The 21,797-nt window shown below is 44.4% G+C and overlaps 1 protein-coding gene across 3 annotated transcripts in view; it reads right to left on the reverse strand.

The window, feature by feature from the left end:
• SKAP1 (src kinase associated phosphoprotein 1) overlaps nucleotides 1-21,797 on the reverse strand; it is a 250,306-nt gene that overhangs the window by 67,473 nt on the left and 161,036 nt on the right. For all 3 annotated transcript variants that reach the window (XM_006023279.1, XM_025203752.1, XM_014519786.1), the window contains exon 5: nucleotides 1,212-1,292. In XM_006023279.1, coding sequence (XP_006023341.1) covers nucleotides 1,212-1,292 — 81 coding nt within the window. The remainder of the gene's footprint in view (nucleotides 1-1,211; nucleotides 1,293-21,797) is intronic.

Here is a 21,797-nt window from a genome sequence, read left to right on the forward strand (position 1 = left end):
CATGCTGTCACAAGTGGCAGCAAGTCACAGCCAGGCAGCAGCCCCCACTGCCAGACTGCTGCAGTGGGTAAAAGGTGCAGGAAACTCTTAGGGCTGTTTCAGCAGTCCAGCTGACACAAGGGATAGTGTCCCTAGGTACCAATTGGCTGGGCCCCAGAAGCTCCTGAGAACAAGTAGCCCCGAGCTACTTGCTAGGGCAGCTTTTTGTACTGATGGGGCCAGAACAGGGCCATTTTTTACACTGCTGGGGCAGGCACAGGTGCTGGCCCCAGGCTCTAGCTCCTCTTGGCCACAGGAGGTAGGAGCCAGGCAAAGTTCTTTTGCCCCAAGTGCTGTAACTTGCACCACACCACAGGGCATATCCAGGCATGTGTGCTGAGGCAAAAAGCCCTGGCTCAAATTTGCACTGCTTCTATTTGAGCTACGCACCCTTTGTGTCAAATCCTTAAAGAGAGCATTTTTCCCAGGTGTTTTTGAGGGTATGGGTACATGCATATTTTGAGCCATTTCAAGTGCATGTGCATGGATGGGGGAGGAGGGGAGGATTCTTGCTTAGAACCATCCAGTAGCTGTTACATTCCCAACAGTTATGTGGGGACAAGCCAGAAATCATACAAATGTAGTATTAATGTTGAAATTGTTTTGCTACTTCATCCCAGATTAAAGTTGTAGGAGTTTTGCTACATTTTTCTAGAAGCATTAAACAGTTGCAGTGGGGACCCCAATCAGCAGCTCCCCTTCTGAAACGTTTCCAAATGCCTATATGGCAAAAGCCTGTTGGAATCAGGCATTAACAGAGAATAAATGGTGGGATTTTCAAAAGAGTAGCAAGGTAACTCTGGTGTATAAGTCACAACAACTTACAAAAAGATTTGTGCTCGTAAACCACTTAGGTGTTTTTTTGAAAACTCAGTCAAGGAGTTGAATCACCGAAATAAAAGTTTCTTCACTTTTCTGTTTAGTGGTGTCACCAATACAATGAACATACCTAGTTCTCCAGTCATCTTTAGAGTCTTCCAAGGGAAATAACCCTTGAATTTCCAAAATAAAAGACAAGTAGAAAAACAACTCTTAAAAAAAAAATCCCAAAATCACCACTGCTCCATTCTCACTCTCCATCTTTATACCTTGTTGATGAGCATAATTCAAAAGACGTCAATCCATACCCACTACATTACAGGACGCCTTCAAAAAAGGTATGTTCGACTTACCTCGGGACCTCTTCTCCAAGTGTCCTTGCTTCAAAATGCTCTCCACTTCTTGAGTAGGTTTCTGTATGTTGTCCTCTGACCCTAGGGAAAATGGAGCAAAATCTCATGATGTTTTCCTACCTACAGGTAGCACACAATTGTGCAAAACCACAGAGATGCAATGGACATCCAAACAATGAATGTAACCACCCCCACAGCTTATGCTCATATACAAAATTTCTACACACACAGGATATTCCAGCTTTTAGGGACCATAAAACCCTTTTCAAAACCTTAAGCCCCCCTAGAACAGACACCAGTCTTTATCTGCATAAAGCTGCTCTAAGAGTGCTTTAAATCTATGATTTAAATTACACATAGGCCAGAATTTATTGAGGTTATCAAGATTACAAACTATCTTCCTCCACTAGGGCTTTTTACTTCCACTGTGTGCAAGAGAGGCAGAAATCTAGGTGTGGACCATAGGAGAAACAGTATTATTTTAGATGCTGATCTGAAGGGTACACTTGCTAGTAAAAAAGCAACGAAAAGCTGGCAGGAGTGGGGGGGAGGGAGGGAGAGTGGATGAGAATAGTAGCACAGGACTCTTCAGGTCCCTGAAGACACACAAGTTCTTTCTGACCTGGCAGTTCACTGCAACTTGTAAGCTTTACTGAGAAGAGGCTCCATCCAACACATAGTTGTGCCCTGAACTGCATGCCAAAGCTGGTAAGACTTTCCTCCAAAACCAGTTCAGTCAAGAATTCTATGGCTCACAGACTGCCACTGAGAACGCCTTTCCCCTACCTCCCCCCGAGCCCTGGCAAGTCTCACGTCATAATAATTTGTACTGAAACACAATAAAAAATGACTAACTAAATGCTACTAATCATCTCCCCAGCGCCCAAGCTTGGCAGCCTTTTAAGTATGAATAACTTCCCAGAATCCCAGATCAGAAGGGTTTCTCTTGTTTTCTTAGCGTCTCTTTCTAACATCCAGCTCCTGGTCCAATCTATCCCTGCTGTCAGCTCCCTTGTTCGCAGACTATTTTCATTTTTGTGTTTTATAGTTTGCAAACTCTGGGGTTGCTATAAATCCTCAACAAATGGGTCTCGGGGTGAACGCCAGGCACAAGAGCAACTACACACACAAAGTTCAGTTTTGTAGAAACTTCTCTCCACACATGCACCCCTCTCTGAGCTCATTATTAACTGGGAACTGGAGACTTCTGCTGGGGGCAAAGCTGTGGGTGAGTGTAAGGCAGTAACATGATGGTGGCTCTTGGGCAGGGTTTGAATTACGGGGGAGCTTGGGGGGGGGCTGATCCCCCCATAAGAGTTGAGAGCCCTCCCATAAGAGTTGAGAACTCCCTGCTGCAGGTTGGTCAGCCACCAGCCTTTCTAAGCAGCTCAGGAGGCGGCAGTTGCTTTTTCCAGCTGCCACCACTACAGACCCCGCCAAGAGCCTAATTATAATTTGAACCCTGCTCTTGGGTGAAATTTGCCCTTCTATGAGGGACCTTTGCATCACTTACACCCTTGCTCAAAGGCTTGAGCAGCACTTTGGTCAGTGTAAATTCCACCCCTATTTACTTGAGGTGGGGCTGGGATGAGTGGGGCCTTTACACTTGAAGCTGAACAGGGGCAAATTCAAAATTGCTTGCAGGGAATGTTTTTCCACATTTGCCTGTAAAACACACTGCCAGAAGAGACTGCCCAGGTCAAGCATAAAGCAGGATGGGGGTACAAGACTGGACATGCATATGGGTAAGACCCCTTGCTCCTCCCCCAGCACTGTAAGAGTAAATTTCAGGGAAAGAACAAGGAAAGGGCTATCAATCTTCGAGTGTCAGGGCACCTGTAGACCAGGGAACATTAGGGATGGGGAGGGAATTTTTCTTGATGGGGGGAGGTAAGCTTATAATTGCCTACTTCTTCCACAGCACTTAGTACCATCAGAAACAGGATGCTGGACTATATGGACCACTGGTTTGATCCAATATGGCAAATCCCATGTCCCTACATTTGACTTGGGGTTTTGCTGCAGGAGGCAATTACTGACACATGGGCTGATTGCACAGTGCTGATCAGGATCCGGAACTTCCCAAAAACATGGCATCTCACAGGTGCTATCAATCTGGCACACCTGCCCTCCTTTCAGCAGCACAGGTAACAGCATCTTTGTTATCTGGCTTTTGCTTTAGAGATGCTGAACATCTGACTTGTAAAAAGGCACATTAAGCGTTTAAAAAAAAAAAAAAGAAAAATCCAGAATTCAGGCCCCTTTTGTTAATGCAAATTTAAATGTCATTTTATGGGACATTTATAATTATGAAAATGGGACAAGGCTGCCTGGTACACAGGGAGACCCTGCAAGTATGAATATTACATTAATGTGCCCAACACTAGCTCACTGATCCCGCTGGCAGGAGCATAAAAAATGCTTGAGTGAAACTTTTATTTAGACGTTAAGATTCCAGGCCCCAGCGGGATGACAGAGGCAGCCCCAGCGAGATCCCATCAGCACGAGCGCTCGAATTGAATTACCCAGGGGGGAAGGCAGGAGCTGCAAGCACTGCTTCGCTTATTTAATTTCATTTACTTTCAGTACATTATCAGCATGGGGCTTCCCTCTATCCCCCATCCCCAAGAAACAAGGCTGCAGGAGATATCTGCGTGCATGACATTGCTGCAGCTCAAGCCAAGTCACAGACCTATTCTCCCTCCTGCCCCTTCTCAGGCAAATGGAATCTGCTCACTCTCTCTGTTTGTCATCAAGAAAGATTTTGGAGGTTTTGGGGGAAGTTATATGTCTATTCAAGTACCACCAAAAGAAAGGGAATGGAGGAGCAAGGGAGGCAGCATGGGACAGGAGACCAAGTACTGGACTAGGAGCCAGCATCTCCCAAGTTCTCATCTGCAGGACTTTCCCTGGACTTGTTTCTCAGGGCTTTCCTACACATGGGCTAGGGACAGACTTTACACATAAACTGGTTTAAGTAATTAGAAACTGGTTTAAACCTGTAACTGAACAGACATTCAGTGCACATAAACCAGTTTGAAAATGGCTGAAACTGGTTTGAGATAAACCTGGTGGTATGTAGTATCAGACTTAACTGCTTTTATGGTTAAGTAAACTGATTTTACAGTTAAGTAAAACTGATTTTACTTAACTACTTTACGGTAAGGGTTGCCAGAATCTGGAATGGGTTTCCAAGGGAGGTGGTGCTCTCCCCTACCTTGGGGGTCTTTAAGAGGAGGCTGAACATGCACCTGGCTGGGGTGTGATCAGAAACAGGTTTAAACCTGTAACAGAACAGATTTTTGGTGCACACAAACCAGTTTGAAGATGGCTGAAACCAGTTTGACATAAGCCTGATTAAATGTAGTATCAGACTCAACTGATTTGTGTCAAACCAGTTTATGCAGTGTCTGTCCCAGACCTTTTCCTGGTTTAAGTTAAATCAGACTCCCCCAGCATCCTGGCATGCTCTCTGGGCTGGGCCGGGCTCTCTGCTCCAGAGAGCTGGGATGGCCCCTCCCCTCTGCCCCCTGGCTGAAGCTCCAGCAGAGATTTGCAGGCACAGAAGCATCTGCTGGTTTCCCCTGCCCCCCACCCCCCTCGCTGCTCAAGCAGGGATCCCTCCCTCCTCTCTCCCACAGCATGGACGTAGCCAGCATGTGGTATGTCAGCTAATGCCAAGAGGTGTCTGTGTAAAGCAGACAGGACAGCGTCTGCTTAAGGCTTTTTGGAGCTAATCAACAGCTACCTGGTAATGTCCCTCCATTCCTTCCTTGGAAAAAGTCATTTAAGAAAAGCTCGAACTAATGAGAGAAACTTTTGTTTTGCTGATGGGCTGATAAATGTTATGCAACTCCCTGCTGGCTCTTGTCAGAGAAGCGGGGGGTGGGGTGGGGGGGGGGCACCAAGGACGGACCCCTCCCTAATCAGAGAATCCTGTGGGGGGCCTGGCCACACCCCCCCATGGAAGGGAAGGGAGAGCTGCTCTAGCAACACCCCGCCCCCCCCCGCTTCTAGCCTGAGTCACTGCAGGCATGTCTCTGCATTTCCTCAGTCCAGAGGGGATGTCTGTACAGTTAGAAACTGGTTCAGCCTAGCCAGGTTAGACTAACCTGCCAAGACTGAATTGATTAGGCTTTTTGAATGTCTGTCCCTAGCCATGGAGTTAATCTGCAACAGCTAGGGGATTAATTCCATGTGTGGATGGATACTAATAATAGCAATCACACAGAGTTAAACCAAAACAGCTAGTTTGCTTAAAATTCAAACTCTGCCTTATTCCAGATCAACTTTCACATGCAGAAAACCCCTCAGTATTTCATTACTGTCTCCTTTCTTTCCATCTCTGTATCCAATTGTTGCCTCTTGCATTGCAGCCTCTCTGGGGCAGTGATGGTCTTTGTATTGTGTTTATACAGCACCTAGCACAATGGGGTCCTGGTCTGTGAGTAGAACTTCTGGTCACTACTGCAGTGCTTACAATAAAAAAACCCTCTCTTTTTGTAAAAAAACAAACAAAAAACACTTACTTTCTGTGCCTCAGTTTTCCCACCAGAAAAATACAAATAAAATTATACTTGCCCTCAGTTTTAAACACGTATTATGTTTTCTTTGTACAAAATACACCTTTCAGTGGGCTGGAAGGGTGAGTCAGTTTGCACAGTGCTTTGAAAACCATTGTCCACATTATGGAACACAAGGCAAACAATTCTTGTAACTCCTCTAATATAGCCCTCATAACACACACAGAGAACCTGAAAGATAAAATCTGTGGAAAGCTGTGTGACTACAGAGGACATAGCCTTTCAGCACTCAAAGCCCTTCCTTGTGCAAGACAGAGGCTGCTAGGCAGCATATTTCCCCTTCCCACCCCTACCCAGACTCCTTTATGCTCAGAGCAACCCTGTGCAAGTCTGCAAACACAAGTTCCAGGTAGGATTCCATCTCTCAGCGCCTCTGTGGCTAAGTGAGCCACACACATGGGCTGCCACAGGAGAGCCCTTCAGTTTCATAGTTTCATAGTTTTAGGGTTGGAAGGGACCTAATAGATCTTCTAGCCCGACCCCCCCGCCAGGGCGGGAGAACAACAAAAGAACCCTAAACAAAAAACGGGACTCAAATGAGTCCAGCCAGGTAGGTATCCAGCCTCTTCTTAAAGATCCCCAGGGCAGGTTTGCATTCTGTTCCCAAGAAAATGGTTGATAGAGACACTAGAACCCACGGGAGACATGGCCTATTTAACCAGGTACATTCTAGCTCAGTGAGAAAAGAAAATCAGGGACAAGAGTCAGCTGCTGACTCTGGGTCAGGAGCTAAGAAGCCATATGGTCTGGTCTGTGACAGTGCTATCATCGCTGATTGGGGCCTTCACAGACCAAACCAGGTGGCTTTTGCTGGCAGCAGATGGCCAAATTAACCTGAAAAGAAATTCACCAGTCTTTACTTTTCTTGATAAATGTTTTGTTTAACTGGAGTTCATTCTCATTCAGTAGGAAGCCAAGCCAAAACAGATGAGAGCCTAGTGTAGAACAAGTAGCCAAGAACACAGGGCAAGCCAAGGAAGTCTTTGGTTTCTACAGCCAGAAGGGTCTACTATGACCATCTAGTCTGACTCTCCTGCATACCACAAGTCATGGCGTCTCATCCAGCAATTCCTGCTCCCAAAGTCAGATGACTTATGGATGAACTAGAACTCATCCAATCTTTATTTATAATTTTAGTGATAAAGTTAGTCTATCCTTTGGTAATCAGGTTCAATCATTAATGATCACTTTTAAAAATATTTTGCCCTTAAATACATGTTTCTTAATTTTATCTGGGACAAATACACACCTGACATGCACACATACACAGTCTCTCTCTTGCACGCACACACACGCATGCATCCCATCACTATACCCCTGGCAGCCCCAGTGACACAGTATGACATGTCTTTTGATGCGTGTCCCAGTCCAGCTTTTACTACTCTTTAAAACTCACCCCAGAAGTAGGATTTGTTTTTTAGAGGAGAAGGAGAATTGATGACTACTTGTTAACCCTTCTCTTGCCTTGCTGGGACATTCTCCTACTTCTTGAATTTGTTTTATGTCTCAGAGCAATTTTCTCCTTCCAGTATGCTGTGAAACATTGTGCTGTCCCATTGTATTTTCATGCTGAAGAGACTTCCAACCACTTTGGAAATAAAATTATTATGGTCACACCCAGTTTTGGGTTCCTCTGCAGACAGAACTCCAACTTATTTCAATGGGAATCCAGTTCAATGGGACAGCAGCCCAGGGAGAAAGCATATAAGCAAAACAAAGAAGCCAAGCAGCCACAACCCGCTTTGGTGTCAGTAGATGCTGAGTGCTCAGCGGCTACCAAAATCAGGTCCTACATTCTTAAGAAGAGTAAGAATCAGCTCCCTCCTGTAGCATTTCAGTACTTGCAAGACATGTACAAGGGAGCAAATCAGTCAGACACACACACACACACATAGTAACAGAAACCAGCTATTTATCAGATGGTCTTCACTGCAACATGGAGAAAAAAGAACCCTCAACCATTATTATTTGCATCCCTAGGAGCTCCAGTGTGCTAGACACTGAACATATGCTCCCAGCTCAAGGACTTGACACCTCAGATAAGACTAACACTGGGAGGGAAGTATCAAAAAGGCAAGCGACTCACCCAAGGTCACATAGTAGGTCAACTGGGGAGTAGAACTCAGGTTTCCTAAGTTCCAATGTAGTGCTCTTCCCACTGGACCACATTGCTTCTCTTGGCAAAGTACCCCAGTATCCAGGCTGGAATTTGATGAGCATTTTACCTCCCCCAAGACCCTTGGAGGGCTTCCAAACTGCATTTTCAGCTCTCATTCCTTTGGTCTCAATGTAGCAGGTACTATTATCCACAGCAAGGGGTCACATTAGCTACAGCCCAACAGTCTACATGCTGCCAAAATAACTGAGGTTTCAAAGGCCTGGACAGGGAGGGGTTCTGCTACTACTGAGCATTCACCACTCCAGTGCATTGAGGAGGTGCTGAGTATGGATTATACTCCTTTGGATTCTACTGGAAACAGTTTTCAAAAAAATAGGGTACGGTTTTCAAAAGCCCTACATTGTGGCCAAACTCTGTTTCCACAGAAGTCAAGGATTGTTTTATTGAAGTCAGAGCTCCGTAACAGAAATTATTTCTCCCTTTATTTAAGCTGCTGCACCTCTCTCTCTCTCTTTCAAAACCAAAAGGATTGTGAAGGAAGCCTCCCTTACATTCCTAAGCCACAGCTTATGTGTGAGACAGCTGGCCCAAAAAGTCATTCTTGTACAGTCCGGTAGCAGGCATGGCTGGAGCTGGGACACAGGTACACAAGGGGATCTGTTTATGAAGCAGATGGAGAGCAAGAGTTCATGCAAACAGTGCTGGGCCTGATAGAAGTCAAAACTGCAGTTAGTCACACACACACATACACACACACACACACACACACACCCCCCTTTGCAACCTTGTGCACCTCCAAGCTCTCTTGTGTTTTCTTCTTGCCATGCTTCCATTTTTCTACCCAAACCTCTGCTTCATGCACCCTGTTCCTCTTCTCATCCAGGCCAGTCTCTCTTCCTTTTCTGTGGCCTCCTGTCCCTAGTTTTCTTTGTGTCATACTTGTCTCCCTGAGTTTCCCTGGAACTTCAGACTTAAATTTTCAGTGCCTTGAAAACTACTTGGAATCATTTATAAAAGGGGAATGAAATGAGCAACTACTTCAAAGAAAATGGGAAACTAAACAATTGTCAACATGGATCACCTGAAATAGATCTTGTGCCAGACTAATTTTATTGCATTTTTCAAGGAGGAAAATAAGAAAGTAGATGAAGAGAAAGCAGTGGACAGTGAAATGATTTACTGGAGCTTCAACTAGCCTCTTCATAAGCAGCTAGTAAGCAAAATTCAAAGTACAGGCATCTACCTTAGGAGAGTTACCTAGACTGAAAATTGGCTGACAACTAGAATGGTGCTAGAAATCAATGGCAACAAATCACCTGGAAGAAGTTAAGTGAAAGATCTTAGGGTTCAACCTTGGGAAGCCATTCTCTTCAATCACAGACACCTGAAAAGCTACATGGCAACACAATTTGCAAATAAAAATACTTGCACAAAGCTTGCTCATATTCAGACATGGGTCAGGAAAAAAGGTCCTCCCAGGCATGCTGGACCTGAACTGTCTTTTGAAATGGCTAGCACTGGCCAATGCTGAAGACTAGAGCCAGGAGTAGGTAGCCTAAAGCAATGTCCATGCTCTTATAACAGCAGTTGGCATTAAGGACTAAACACAAGCCCTAATAATGAAGTCACCATAGGAAACAACAACCTCTTTCAAAACAAGAAAAAATGAACCAGAGAATACTGTCCTAGAAGAACTATGATGCCCCTTCAGCTATTTATTGGTGCCACACCGTTACTGGCATAATGTTGATAACTATGACAGACAGATCTCTGGCTATGTCGCTAGCTAGTCTGTACAGGTTTTCTTCAGAGACGTTTGTGATTGTCCATGACTGATAGGCAAAAAAAAGTCTCCACGACTGATAGGCAAAAAGGGCAGAATCAATATAATCAACCTTACTTTGATTTCAAACAGGACTGGGGAATGGAGGGAAACTGCAAACTTTATCAGTGTCCTTTTCTGCCTGGAAAATTTCACGGCAAGTTTGAAGTTAAACCAACTTTGCCAAAGGGGAAAAAAAATGGAATCCAAAGAGGAGGCACAGCCTTTGGCCCAAAAGTTTCCATCCAAATCACTAAGTCTATAATTGCAAAATAAAAAACACTAAATCTCAATATCTATTTGCACAGCTCATTAGCTAAGGGCTCACACTCAGCAAAGAGGGAGGAAAAAACCTTCAGCACCAAGTACATTTGGGAAGTTGCTATGGAAACCAGCCTTTCGCTAGGGCTTTGCAACTGCAACTTGCACATTTCTGCTCAGATGCGTCTGTCTGTCTGTCCATCCATCTGTCTAGGGAGTGAATGAGGACAATGACATTTCTTCTAAAAGTAGTCTTTTTTGGTTAATATATTACATAGATATTCCTTGCTCCCCTGTTACTTCTCTCCCCCAAACATAACATTATGTCAGCGACTTGACCTGCTGAGCTACTGGGACAACATGATTTACAATGTGAAAAGGGAAAACCTAAATCATCACGTAATGAAAACATTAAAGTTAATGCATCACAAGTGAGGAATTTATTACCATTAACTCCAATAAACAGTTATAAACCACCCGTCCTTTCCTGTCCACGCACAGGGACACATACGCAGGGACTTCATTAAGCTCAACTTTCTTTTCTTCTCCACTAGGCTAGTCATGTGTGTTCCAACCAGCCACCATTTATTGTTAACTGGACTGGCTCATTTTCCGGGGACTGAAGAAGGCTTGAAGGCCTCATCCATTTCGTTCCACGGGTGGCTCGGTGCAGACGGATGGAATAGGAAAGTTCACGAGACGTGCAGCTCGATGGGTTTATTTAAACGCTGCTGAAATATATGCTTGACAAAAGCCAACTCTCGCCCTGGCCCTGTAGGTCATTACTCAAAAAGGCTGATGTGTAAGTAATAACATATGGGCAAGCTGTGCAGTTGCACCGGATACCAGCTCATCACCTCAGGGTGCAGTTGACCAAATATTTGCTTCTCACTGATGTTACAACACTGCCTTGGAAGCCTGAGCTGGAAATCTGAGGCCTTATCGAATTTTTTTCCCTTCTCCCTCCCCCTTCATCCAAAAAGGGCAGAGAACAACTTGCAGTTCCCTCCCACTAATCCTCCCATCCTAGTATATTTCCACAGGGTGTTCAGATGCTACTGGGATGAGAGCCATAGGAAAAACATGTAATAATAACAATTAGTTGTTACTAATTATGGATCAAATCCCAAGGTCTTTACACAGTTAAAAACCCTGACTGGCTTCAATAGACGCTTAGAACCTGGCTCATTCATCATATGTGCTCATGGGTTTGTTACTGTACTGTAGGGTGACTCACTATGAAGGCTGAACTGGGATTGGTTCCTGCTTCGCACACACATGCACTCTGCAACCCACCCCCCCCCCCCACACCCCACACAACTTATTTTTCACACACATTATTATTTGTATTGCAAATACAACAATGGATTGGGACCCTGATTAAGGGCCAGGATCCCACCATGCTAGGCACTACATGCAGTCAATCAGTCACTGTCTGAGTCTAAAAGGCCCATCATGCTAGTATGGTTAAAAGTTTCCTGCTTCTAAGCCAAGAGCATTCAGGGGAGTTGTATGGCTAATAGTCATGTCTGACCACCTGCAACTCCCCAGCCCAAATGCTCTGGTACCCATTTCAAGCTGGGCAGACTGGGGGAAGCTTTCTGTACAAGTCCAGAGCAAAACTCAGATTCACCCTCTGTTACTAGAGCTAGACACCTTCACCACTTTGCCACAGTGCCCACATAATGAATATAGAGAACAAAAAGGTCCTTGCCCATAGCTTCTGTCTCCCATATACCCTGCCCTAATTCTGGTTTTACTTTAGAACCATTTCTTCTCTCCATTCCACTGGCATAAACCAAGAGCACCTCAGCCCATGAGATCAGATATAAGCACATGATATGTAATCAATCTTATGCTTAAACTAGGAGAAATGAACTGAGCCACTAAGTGACCTACTACAAATGTTGTCTTCTCATCAATTTATGCCACTTTGTGAAAGGAAAGTACCAAAGGACACCCATCCAGGGAGCAGCTAAGCAGCATTTACTTGTTCTGTCTGGAGTGCTGGTCTCTCCAGCTTCATGCAATGCCCACTAGTGGACCTAACAGGAACGAACAAGAATATGGGTTTTGTAATATATTCAGAAGAAAACTAATTCTGGGCTCAACTTAAGTTCCTTATGGGAACAGATTCTGTAGTGAGTGACTTTCCAAAGAAAATGCCTGTCCTCTCCAGATTCACCTGCAGGACAATGGAACGGCAGGGACAATGGTTCCAAAGACTTCCAACAACGATGCAGAAAGTTATTACCGATCTGAAATTTGTGGACTTGGGGCCAGCTCTAGAGCTCATCTAAGCTGCCTGCCCAACGAATGTGTCCTGCTTGCAGGAGAATCTACTGTGACCTTGGATTCATGTGGCAATCATCATGTGATTGTCAATATTTAGCATCCTTTTCCAGTTTCACCATCTCATGTTTTGCCTGGTGTTGTTCACACCTGGGCTCACTCGCACATCCCCCACTGCTAAGCACTGCACTGACTGCAGGGAGAGTGAAGAGTTTGGAAGGTGGCAGAAAAATGTCAGGGAATGAAAATGCTAGATAGAAAGAGAAGCAGCAGCAGTAACAACACACACTCTTGAAAGATACTGTAATAACCAAGGCCATTCAAAACCTTGCTTGGAGTTGCAAATTGTATCCGTTTTTGAAGGGTCCAGATTCACCATGGCTCCTCACAGCCTGCTGTTTTCACAGACCATGGCATCATATGCCAGAACACTCAACCTGAGCTCCTCACAACCTGCTAAGGAAGATCAGGGGCCACACATCAGTGCAGAAAAATTCCCCACGGGGCTGACAGAATTTTAATTTACAGGGTCTCTGCCAGGCTACGTAAGACTAGACACCTGTTGGCTAAAGCCTATCTCGTGGCTTAGCCCTTTATTTCTATAAAAATTCTGTAGCACATAATCGTCTACCTTGAGACAAACGATTCCTATAGATCATTGTGGAAAATCAAGAGGATTTAAGGAGAGAGGAGGGTAGGAAAAAGTAAAACAAACGACATGCAATTTTTCAAGCGGAAACAATGGCAATATGAAGATATATAGGTGTCAGCCATACTGTAGGAGGCAGAAGGCTATGCTCTTTTACCTCTTACAGTGTCACTCTCATGACCTCTACCATTTGAAATGCTTTGATTCCAACTTGCCCAAGGGATCTCTGAGCACCGGGGAAGAGATGAAGGATGCCCGCGCCTGACCTCACCTCTACATTGTCTAACAACTGACAGCATAAATCAGCTTTTCCCCTCCGCAGACCCGAGTGTCAAGAACCCATGTGAGAAGGCTGGAAATATTAAATGATTTCCCCAAGGGTTTTCATTGTTAGTCGGTTTCTCTCCTGTAACTGTAGAGCTGTGTTTCACATGAAGAATAACTCTCCCCTGAGACCTCAATTTGTGTATAAAATGAACTATAGAAAAAAGTCAAGCCACCAGCTTCCACCTTTGGAGGAGGTTACGGGGGAGGAACAGAGCAAAACCCAAACAATTAGTGGAGGCTGGACTTGTTCTATTCAGCGCTTCTGTGCTGCAGGTCTCTTTTCCCAGCTGCACTTTTTAGCACCAGACCACTAAATTGAAGGCTTAACAGTACTCCCTCTAAACATTCTTTTTTCCTACCAGGCTAGGAAGTGGCAATAGATTGCAAAGTACTGTAAGAGATCCAACAGCTTCTTGCTAAGCAAACGGTGCCACCTGTAATAAGCCTGCAGGTTGGAACAGGAGTTGTAGGAAGGATGATTTGGAGGGTGACAACAATAAAGCTTGGGGAGCTCACAATAGCTCTGAGAATACCATGCGGACCCAAATACAGTGCGCTTAAATAACTACCCAGTAGCTACAGTCCTTTTATTATTGCACAGAGTCTTAACCAGAAATGTCAGTGCCTTTCAGGTGCTCTCTTGTTCTTTCTATGCGAAACATGGCCTAGAGAGAATGTGTTTAAGGAGTCAGGAGGCCACTGAAGGTCTGATCCTGTCCCTGGCACTTGCTTGCTATGAGGTTTGAGGGTAAATCATTCAATCTCTTTGGGAAGAACCAGACTGCAGACCCTGCTCACACAAGGGGTTCTTCTGGGTTTGATTCTGATCTTGTTTACTCCAGCACAAATCAGGAGCAAGTCAGTGGAATTTATACCACGAAGAGATCAGCAACGCTACTGAATAAGAGAAGCAGGGTTTGTCCTTGGCTATAAGATGGGCAAGAAAACCCGTCTTGTGTAAGACAGTACAAGCAGCTCAGAGTTGTAATTTATACTGATTTGTCTTTATCTAGAATAGTGGTGCACAGATGTCTTGCACAGGGCTGGTCCATGGATCGGATCAGGCCCTCTGCTGATCCCTTGTACCACGATCAGGGCCCTGTATTGCCTCTACCCAGCCCCACGTGCCAGAATCAGGGCGCCACACCACCTCCACCCAGCTCATCATGCTAGGATCAGGCCCCACACCATGCTGTGGGCCCAATCTAGCGTACACAGACTCACTACCCAGCCCGTGGGGCTCTATTCAGGTCCAGAAATTTGGCAGCAAGAGAGTAGTGCCACTGCTCCCCCATCAACACATTTTGGACCCATGGGGAGCTCTGTGGGCCAAGTGACCCAGCAATGAAGGCCAGATCTGGCCTGTGGGCCTTGGGTTATGCAGCCCTGGTGTAAAGCAGTAGTCTTCAAACTTTCTAAGTCATGAAACCTTTTCATAGCAACATTTCTGCTGCAAAACTTCTATCCCTATCCTAAAGGCCAACTTAGAGCCAGGCAACCTGGCCCAGCAATGGCAGTGCACTGCCTCCTAGCCCGTTCTGCCATTACTCCCAATCTTTTTGCAGAACCCCTGATGACCTATTGTGGAACATCAGGGTTCTACAGAACAGTTTGAAAGCCACTGATCTAGTGCTATGGGTTCTCACAGCCCAATTCAATAACTGGCAAAGTGATCTGTACAACCTCTAGAACCAGAAGAAAAGCAGCCAGAACCAAAAGCAGCATAGCACTAACTTGGTACTAAGCAGACCTAGGCAAAGAAGTTACCTGAACTAGTTCTGTGGGTGCTAACTTCTGAACTGGAAGTAGTATGTCCTCACTAGGAAGCCACTGTGCCCAGGCTAATTAGTCTACCTCTCAGCAGAGATTATCATCCCACTTGCAGCTCTACCCTAGGGCAGCAATTCTCTCTCTTGTTTAGGGGTAGCACACCCATGGCAATGCAATATCTCAGCCTTACACAGCATGGAGCTGAAGGGTTATTTGGGGAAGGACAGGAGGTTAGCAGATCCTCCTTTTATTTGACTTCAGCAGAAAACCACTGATCTAGCAGCCAGAAGTAGATCCTGGGATAATGAGAGAATCTCACAATTCCCTTTGAGATCAACGGGAACTCTGGCCACTTGCAATGGATGTACTGAATGGTCCTGCATGCCAGTATACTAGAGAGAGTTGCAGGGGAAGCTGTTTGATCATACATGTTCACAAATTTGGCAGCTGAAGCAAAGTGGGGCACCACAATGGCCAGCCTCATTGGGGTGAGGCGTAAACCCCAACCACTTGGGAAATGCTGCTTTAGTGGACTATTGTATCTCTTGCATCATCTCCGTCTCTAAGTTATGCCCATCTCTTTTCAATGTCCTATTGGGCCATGCATATTTGCTACTTCCACCTGAATTCTGGCTAATATACTTCTGTCACTGCCATCCCAAGTCAATCTAGCCTGAAGCACTGACATTTTTACGAATATCCTAGACACTTTCCACTCAGGCAAGACAGTCTCCCCTTCCCTAGGAAGCTTGCAGTTTACAGGCAAATAGGGACAGAGGACAGAAATGATATGCATGGGGGAATTGGTCATGGATGGTGTGGGGACTTTTACTGAACAGCTCAGGAAGGTCACATAGAGGCTTAAATGGAAGAGGATGCAGAAATGATCATATAAGAATCTACCAGACTGTTTGGGAGCTGGACCAGTTTACTGCAGACAGCATTCAGCTGCCTGTGTTTCAGCGAGCCCATCTGTAAAATGGGTAGCCCAACCCCACTCCTGCAGGGTGCTGTAGGGGTTAATTAGAGGATGCTTGTACAGGGCTGTGCAAATGCAAAACCCCATAGAAGCACTAAGTGGAATCATTATTTCATCATTCAAGCCCAGCATCATTCTTTAAAAACAAATTTTGAAGGTAATTAGGCCTAATTGCTTTTACAGTTTAGCTACCGTGTTATTTCATTTAAAAAGCAGGTCAAGTCACCTTCATGGCAGGTTCTTCGTAAGAAACTTCACTGTGAGGAGGCAGCCTTGCGTTCGCCCCATGGAACTGTGAGACTATAGTTAAAAAGCCTCTCCGTGGGACTGCCTGGCAACACACGACAGCAGCGTACAAAACCAAATGGGTGCAAACCCCTTAAAGCCGGTTTGAAAATGGATTTAATCAGTTTCCATTAGGAACTGAATTACCCAGTCTGGTGCCAACTGTTATAGACAGACCCTGAGTTCCATGTTCAGCCCTTCATTCCCCTGGCTAGCAACTGTGATATCTGAAAGCAGCAATTTTCAACCAGGGCTACAACACCTTGGGTTGCGGTGAGTTCTTCTTAAGAATGATGTACAGCATTAGGTTTGCAAACACCCACACATGGTTCACAAAATAAACCCAGAGATTTGAAATAGGAATCCATACTGTCAAAAACACTTTGACCTATTGTGGTCTTTCTGAGTTTGCAAAAGAAGAGTTTTTGCAAAAGAAGAATTACTTGTTTTTTCTGTAGTCAAGAAATGAGTGAAAGCTAAGAGCTGGCAGTTTGAGGGGTGTCTTGAGCCTACTGAGGGGCATTTTAGCCTAAAAATGTTGAGAAGCATTGGCCTAAAGATCTAGAAACAAAATCCTGATCTCAAATCAAGGGCTGTTATTCTTGAAATTCTAACACTAACAAAGGCTCTAGCACAGGCTTATGCAACTAATAAAAGGAAGATGTCCTTCCCATATTTATTAAACTACTTTATTTTAACAAGGGGAAGTACAGCGTTTCTCCTGTTTCTCTTTTATCCAGGCCCAGTTTTATTTTTTCCCTTTATATTGATAAATTGTTAAAAAAGTAAAATCAACAGGTCATAAAGTAATAAAAGCCATGTTCTCTAGTAAATCTTCCCTGTGGGCTCAATTTTCCTCTCATTTTACACTGGTGGAATGCTGCTAGCTCCCATGGAGTCACTGTTGATTTACGTGGTGTATGTTAGATTAGAAATAAAGATCTTAGATATCAACAGAACGTGAGATGTTAATCTAGAGACAGTCAGCCTGGTACTTCTATTAGCATAAACCAAGAATAGCTCCACTAAAGTTAGGACTGGTTCTCACAGAAATTGCACCCTTTAATCTATATTATAGTGGTACAATTAAAGCAGCACAGCCTCCCTAACAGTACTGTGTACAAATACAGTTTATTGCTCTTCCAGAATGAGAAAAGGCTAGCTAAGAAAACTACACTGTCTAACTGCATCCAGACTAGGAACTGAATCAGTCCAACTATAAAAGGAAAAAAACAAAAATCATTCCCCTAGCTGAAATAATCATGTTAGTACGAAACCACTGGGCAAATCAAACTTTAACAGAGCAAGCTTTAGCAGAGCAGTCTGCTCCACAGCCCAATGGCAGTTAGGGAAAAGGCATATTAAAAGTGTTCAGTGCTGGTAGTAGTGGTGGTATAGCTGTTCATTGGATGAAACTGAGACAGGGTGCTCAACCCTCAGCCCGTGGCACTGTCATCTGGCCCCCGGGTCTCTGCATGGATCTGAAAATTTGCGGGGGGGAAGCGGTGGCAATTAACATGGCCACTACTTCCCCCATCACCAAATTTCCAAACCCCACGTGGCTGAATCACAACCAGGCCCTGGCCAAACTGTGTGCCAGATTGAGCTGATGGACCAGATCTAGAGTGCGGACCAACCTGGCACTACTCAGCCAGCCTGTGGGACAAAAAGGTGGGGCACCACTGAAATGGGAGCAGTGGAACTGGAGTGCTCCAAGGCATGATCGTACTCCCTCTCCCCCATAACAGGATAATATCAAGAAACCTCTAATACTGAGGAATCCTGACAAGTGCTTCCAGATGGATACCCTGTATTTTCAAGTAAAAAACATTTGAAAACTTGGAAGCTTTGGAAGCCACATGTAGTCTGTATGTACCTGCAGCAGCGAAGCCTAAAAGAGCACCCTGCTGCAGAACAAAACCAAAGAATCCATTTCTAAGGCTTCGCTTTATTTTACTGCTCCTCATGCAACTCAAAACCAAAGTACAGCAAGGGTGGCATGAATGTCTGGAGTTCATTAGTAGATCCCACTTTGTACTGGCCTGGGATGTTTCCTTTTAAAGCTTTAGGTTCCCACAGCTGGGAGCTCAGGTGATGAAAGAAATGTTCTGGGTGGTTTCTGTCCCAGCAGAAAAGTAAGAAGTGGGATTCAGAAACTGTAGCAAATATCCAGGGCAGACTGATTTAAATCAAAGTGATTTAATTCACTGACCTAAAAAACAATTTGAATCACCAAGCAAGACATCCTGATTTAAACAATCAATTTGAATCTTGTTTTGCAATTGTACTTTCTATTTACTGACAGAGAAAGGCTGATTCTAACTGGGTGGTAACCAATATATATATTGATAAGAATAGTCTTTACACTAAATTTGGCACTTCTTTTTTACTAACCAGGAGGATGCAGTGCATCTGTACACATTTATTTAAGCCATTGTAGTTTTTATATGTGTATTTGGATTCGTGGTTTTTACACAATTACATTAGAAGACAGTAAATGATATAGCTTTAATGAGGCGATGATTACTTTTTACTCACAATTTGTGTCAAGCACTATCTGAATGGAAATTGGAATCCATTAAAACGGCACAAAAACCAACATTTAAAATTTTATTAGTTAAATAAAATGACCTTGTACTGGATATAGAAGGGGAGGAAAGGATTTTTTTCCCCTAAATATTTGTGCATTTAAAAATGATTTATTAAACAAAGGAAGTATTATGTGTAGCGAGGGGATTAAACTGTTTGCTTAGGTTAGCCTGTCCTTCAGGATTTTAAACTAGTAGATCTTATCCTCTTGCACCTAATTTTTATTCAGAAATTGGAAGGGGAAAAAATCAGCTTTTCTGTTTTTTGTCTTTTGTTTTCTTTTTTTAAACTCTCAATCACTTTCTCAACTTCGAATGAAATATTACCTGGACCAAAGAAGCTGAAGAAACTAAAATGAAAGAAACATCCTCTCTGCATTTGCAGAAGACAAGATGATTAAAAGCCAGTTTAGCACTTGCACAAATTCTCTTCTTACATACTTAGTCAGTGACTTCCACCAGTTAAATGATCTTTATTTCTTAAAACTTCAGCAACAAACTTAAACCTTTTCATTTTATTTATGCATTTGTTTATATTATCTGAATAGGTCAAAACAAGTTTAGGCCTTAATCCAAACTTGCCCACATTTTAAATAGGTTTACTATTAAAAAAGAAAAATAAATTGAAATAAAACCCCACTTAATTGAAATAAAATTCCTTTTGCTTTTATCATAGGCTTTTATCCAACTACAACAGACCTGAGAAGGTCAGATCATGTCACTGGCAAAAGATGCATCTTGAATCCTCATATAGAAAGCATGCTAGGGCAAGCAACAGAAGCCTGCCATTGTAGAGTGATCCTGAACACAGTACAGCAAGCCAGAACGAAAAGGATGGATTCTAAGAAACTGAGGGGCATCATGACAGATGCTGATAGCTAGTATTCAACAGCCTGTACTTATGGAGAGAGAGAAAGGCACCAGAAAGACAGGATGGTCAGTTTAAATGAAAGAAGGGTTAAAGAAGGATGGAAAAGAACTCATCATCAATCTCTGTATTATCCCAGACTGCCCTGGCTGGTGCCAAAAGGGCTTATTGCATTAGGCTGGTACCTCTGCAATATGCTGCCTTCAGTGCTGAGACATGGATATCTGGCAATTGCACTAGCAATGGATCCTACCTCACACTTTGCCCACAGCCTATTTTACCAGTAGCATTATCCTCATTACTATTCTGTCCTCCCCCACCAGTTAGCTTCTTTCAATTTAAGGCTCCTTCACCATTCATGCTCCCCAATTCCTTCTGGGGCTTGGCACATGGAACCAGTGATGAATAAAGCAAATGCGGTGTTTCTGAGCTCCCCCAAACTTTTGTCTCTACCTTTTCTCTGAAGAGCCCTGGATCATGCTCTGGCACAAAGCCATGTTGGAGCTGGGAAATCAGGAAGTCTCCCTGTAATCTGGGGCCTGCTCCAGGGGACGAAGAGCACTGTGTGTGTTGTGGGAAGAGGTTCCTCAAAGCCCAGTGTCAGCTGATGCATGGCAATTAGATTAAAGTATCTTCCATTAGCAAAGAGTGAGAGTTTGCTAAGTGTGGTTATCTGTTAGCCCAGAGTCATAACAAACCTTACAGATAAATGAAGTGCCAGCTACTCCCTTTAAAAAAATGCTGCTGCTTCCTTTTGGAATTATTGAGGCTCAGAATCCCACCCCCCAATTGTCTGAGGAATGGCTGGAATTTGGGGTCTTTCTATCTCTTTCCTGGATTCTTTAAAATCAATTCCTGGAAAATTGGAGTATTTAAACTTTTTTTTAACTTTTATTTTTAAATGTGGAATGCCAATGCCAAGATTTCTCCAGAAAGTGACAGGAATGGAACAAGCTAACAGGTGTATTTTACTACAACTGTAATGCCTATTATGGATGGAATTGTCAAAAGCATTCATTTCTACTGGGTGCTAGAAAATGATTTCCCTTAATTAGCCTTGGAAATGCCAGTTTGCACCTTCCTGGCACTGCACTAGCATTCTTCACTCTCACAATCTGCGATTCAGTGGAATCGCCTCACATTTTACATAAGGCAATGGAGGAACAGTGAAAAAAAGAGTGGGGGGCTGAAGAAGCTCTCCGACACATAGGACGTGATCCCTGTTCCTGTGATAAATTCATTAGACCAAGTCTGCCTCTCCTTCCAGGAACAAACTCAAATTTGTGTACAGCTTCACTGACCAAAGTTCAGCTCAGCAACAGCCTAAGCTGTCCCAAGTTTCATAGTAGGTAGGGTCGGAAGGGACCTGAGCAGATCATCGAGTCCGACCCTCTACCACGGGCAGAAAGAATGCTGGGGTCAAAAAATCCCGGCTAGGTGATTATCTAGCCTCCTTTTGAAGACCTCCAGGGTAGGAGCGAGCACCACTTCCCTTGGAAGTTGGTTCCAGATCCTAGCTGCCCTGACTGTGAAGTAGTGCCTCCTGATGTCTAGCCTGAATCTACTCTCAGTCAATTTATGGCCGTTACTCCTTGTTACTCCCAGCAGTGCTTGGGGGAACAGGGACTCTCCTACTGCCTGCTGGTCCCCCTTGGCCAGCTTTTAGACAGCCACCAAATCCCCTCTCAGCCTTCTCTTGTGGAAGCTGAACAGGTTCAGGTCCTGTAGCCTCTGCTCGTAGGGCCTGCCCTGCTGACCCCTGATCACGCGTGTGGCCCTCCTCTGGACCCTCTCCATGCTGTCCACATCCCTCCTGAAGTGCAGCGCCCAGAACTGGACACTACTCCAACTGCAGCCTGACCAATGTCCTATAGAGTGGGAGGATCACCTCCACGGACCTGCTCGTGATGCATCTATGGATGCATGACAAGGTCCTCACATTGGAGGCCCATGTTCATCTTGAAATCAATAATGACTCCAAGATCCTTTTCTGCCTCTGTGCTGACAAGAAAGGAGTTCCCCAGCCTGTAGGTCTGCTGCTGG

The sequence above is a fragment of the Alligator sinensis genome, unplaced genomic scaffold, assembly GCF_000455745.1.
Source record: "Alligator sinensis unplaced genomic scaffold, ASM45574v1 scaffold520_1, whole genome shotgun sequence".
NCBI lineage: Eukaryota > Metazoa > Chordata > Crocodylia > Alligatoridae > Alligator > Alligator sinensis.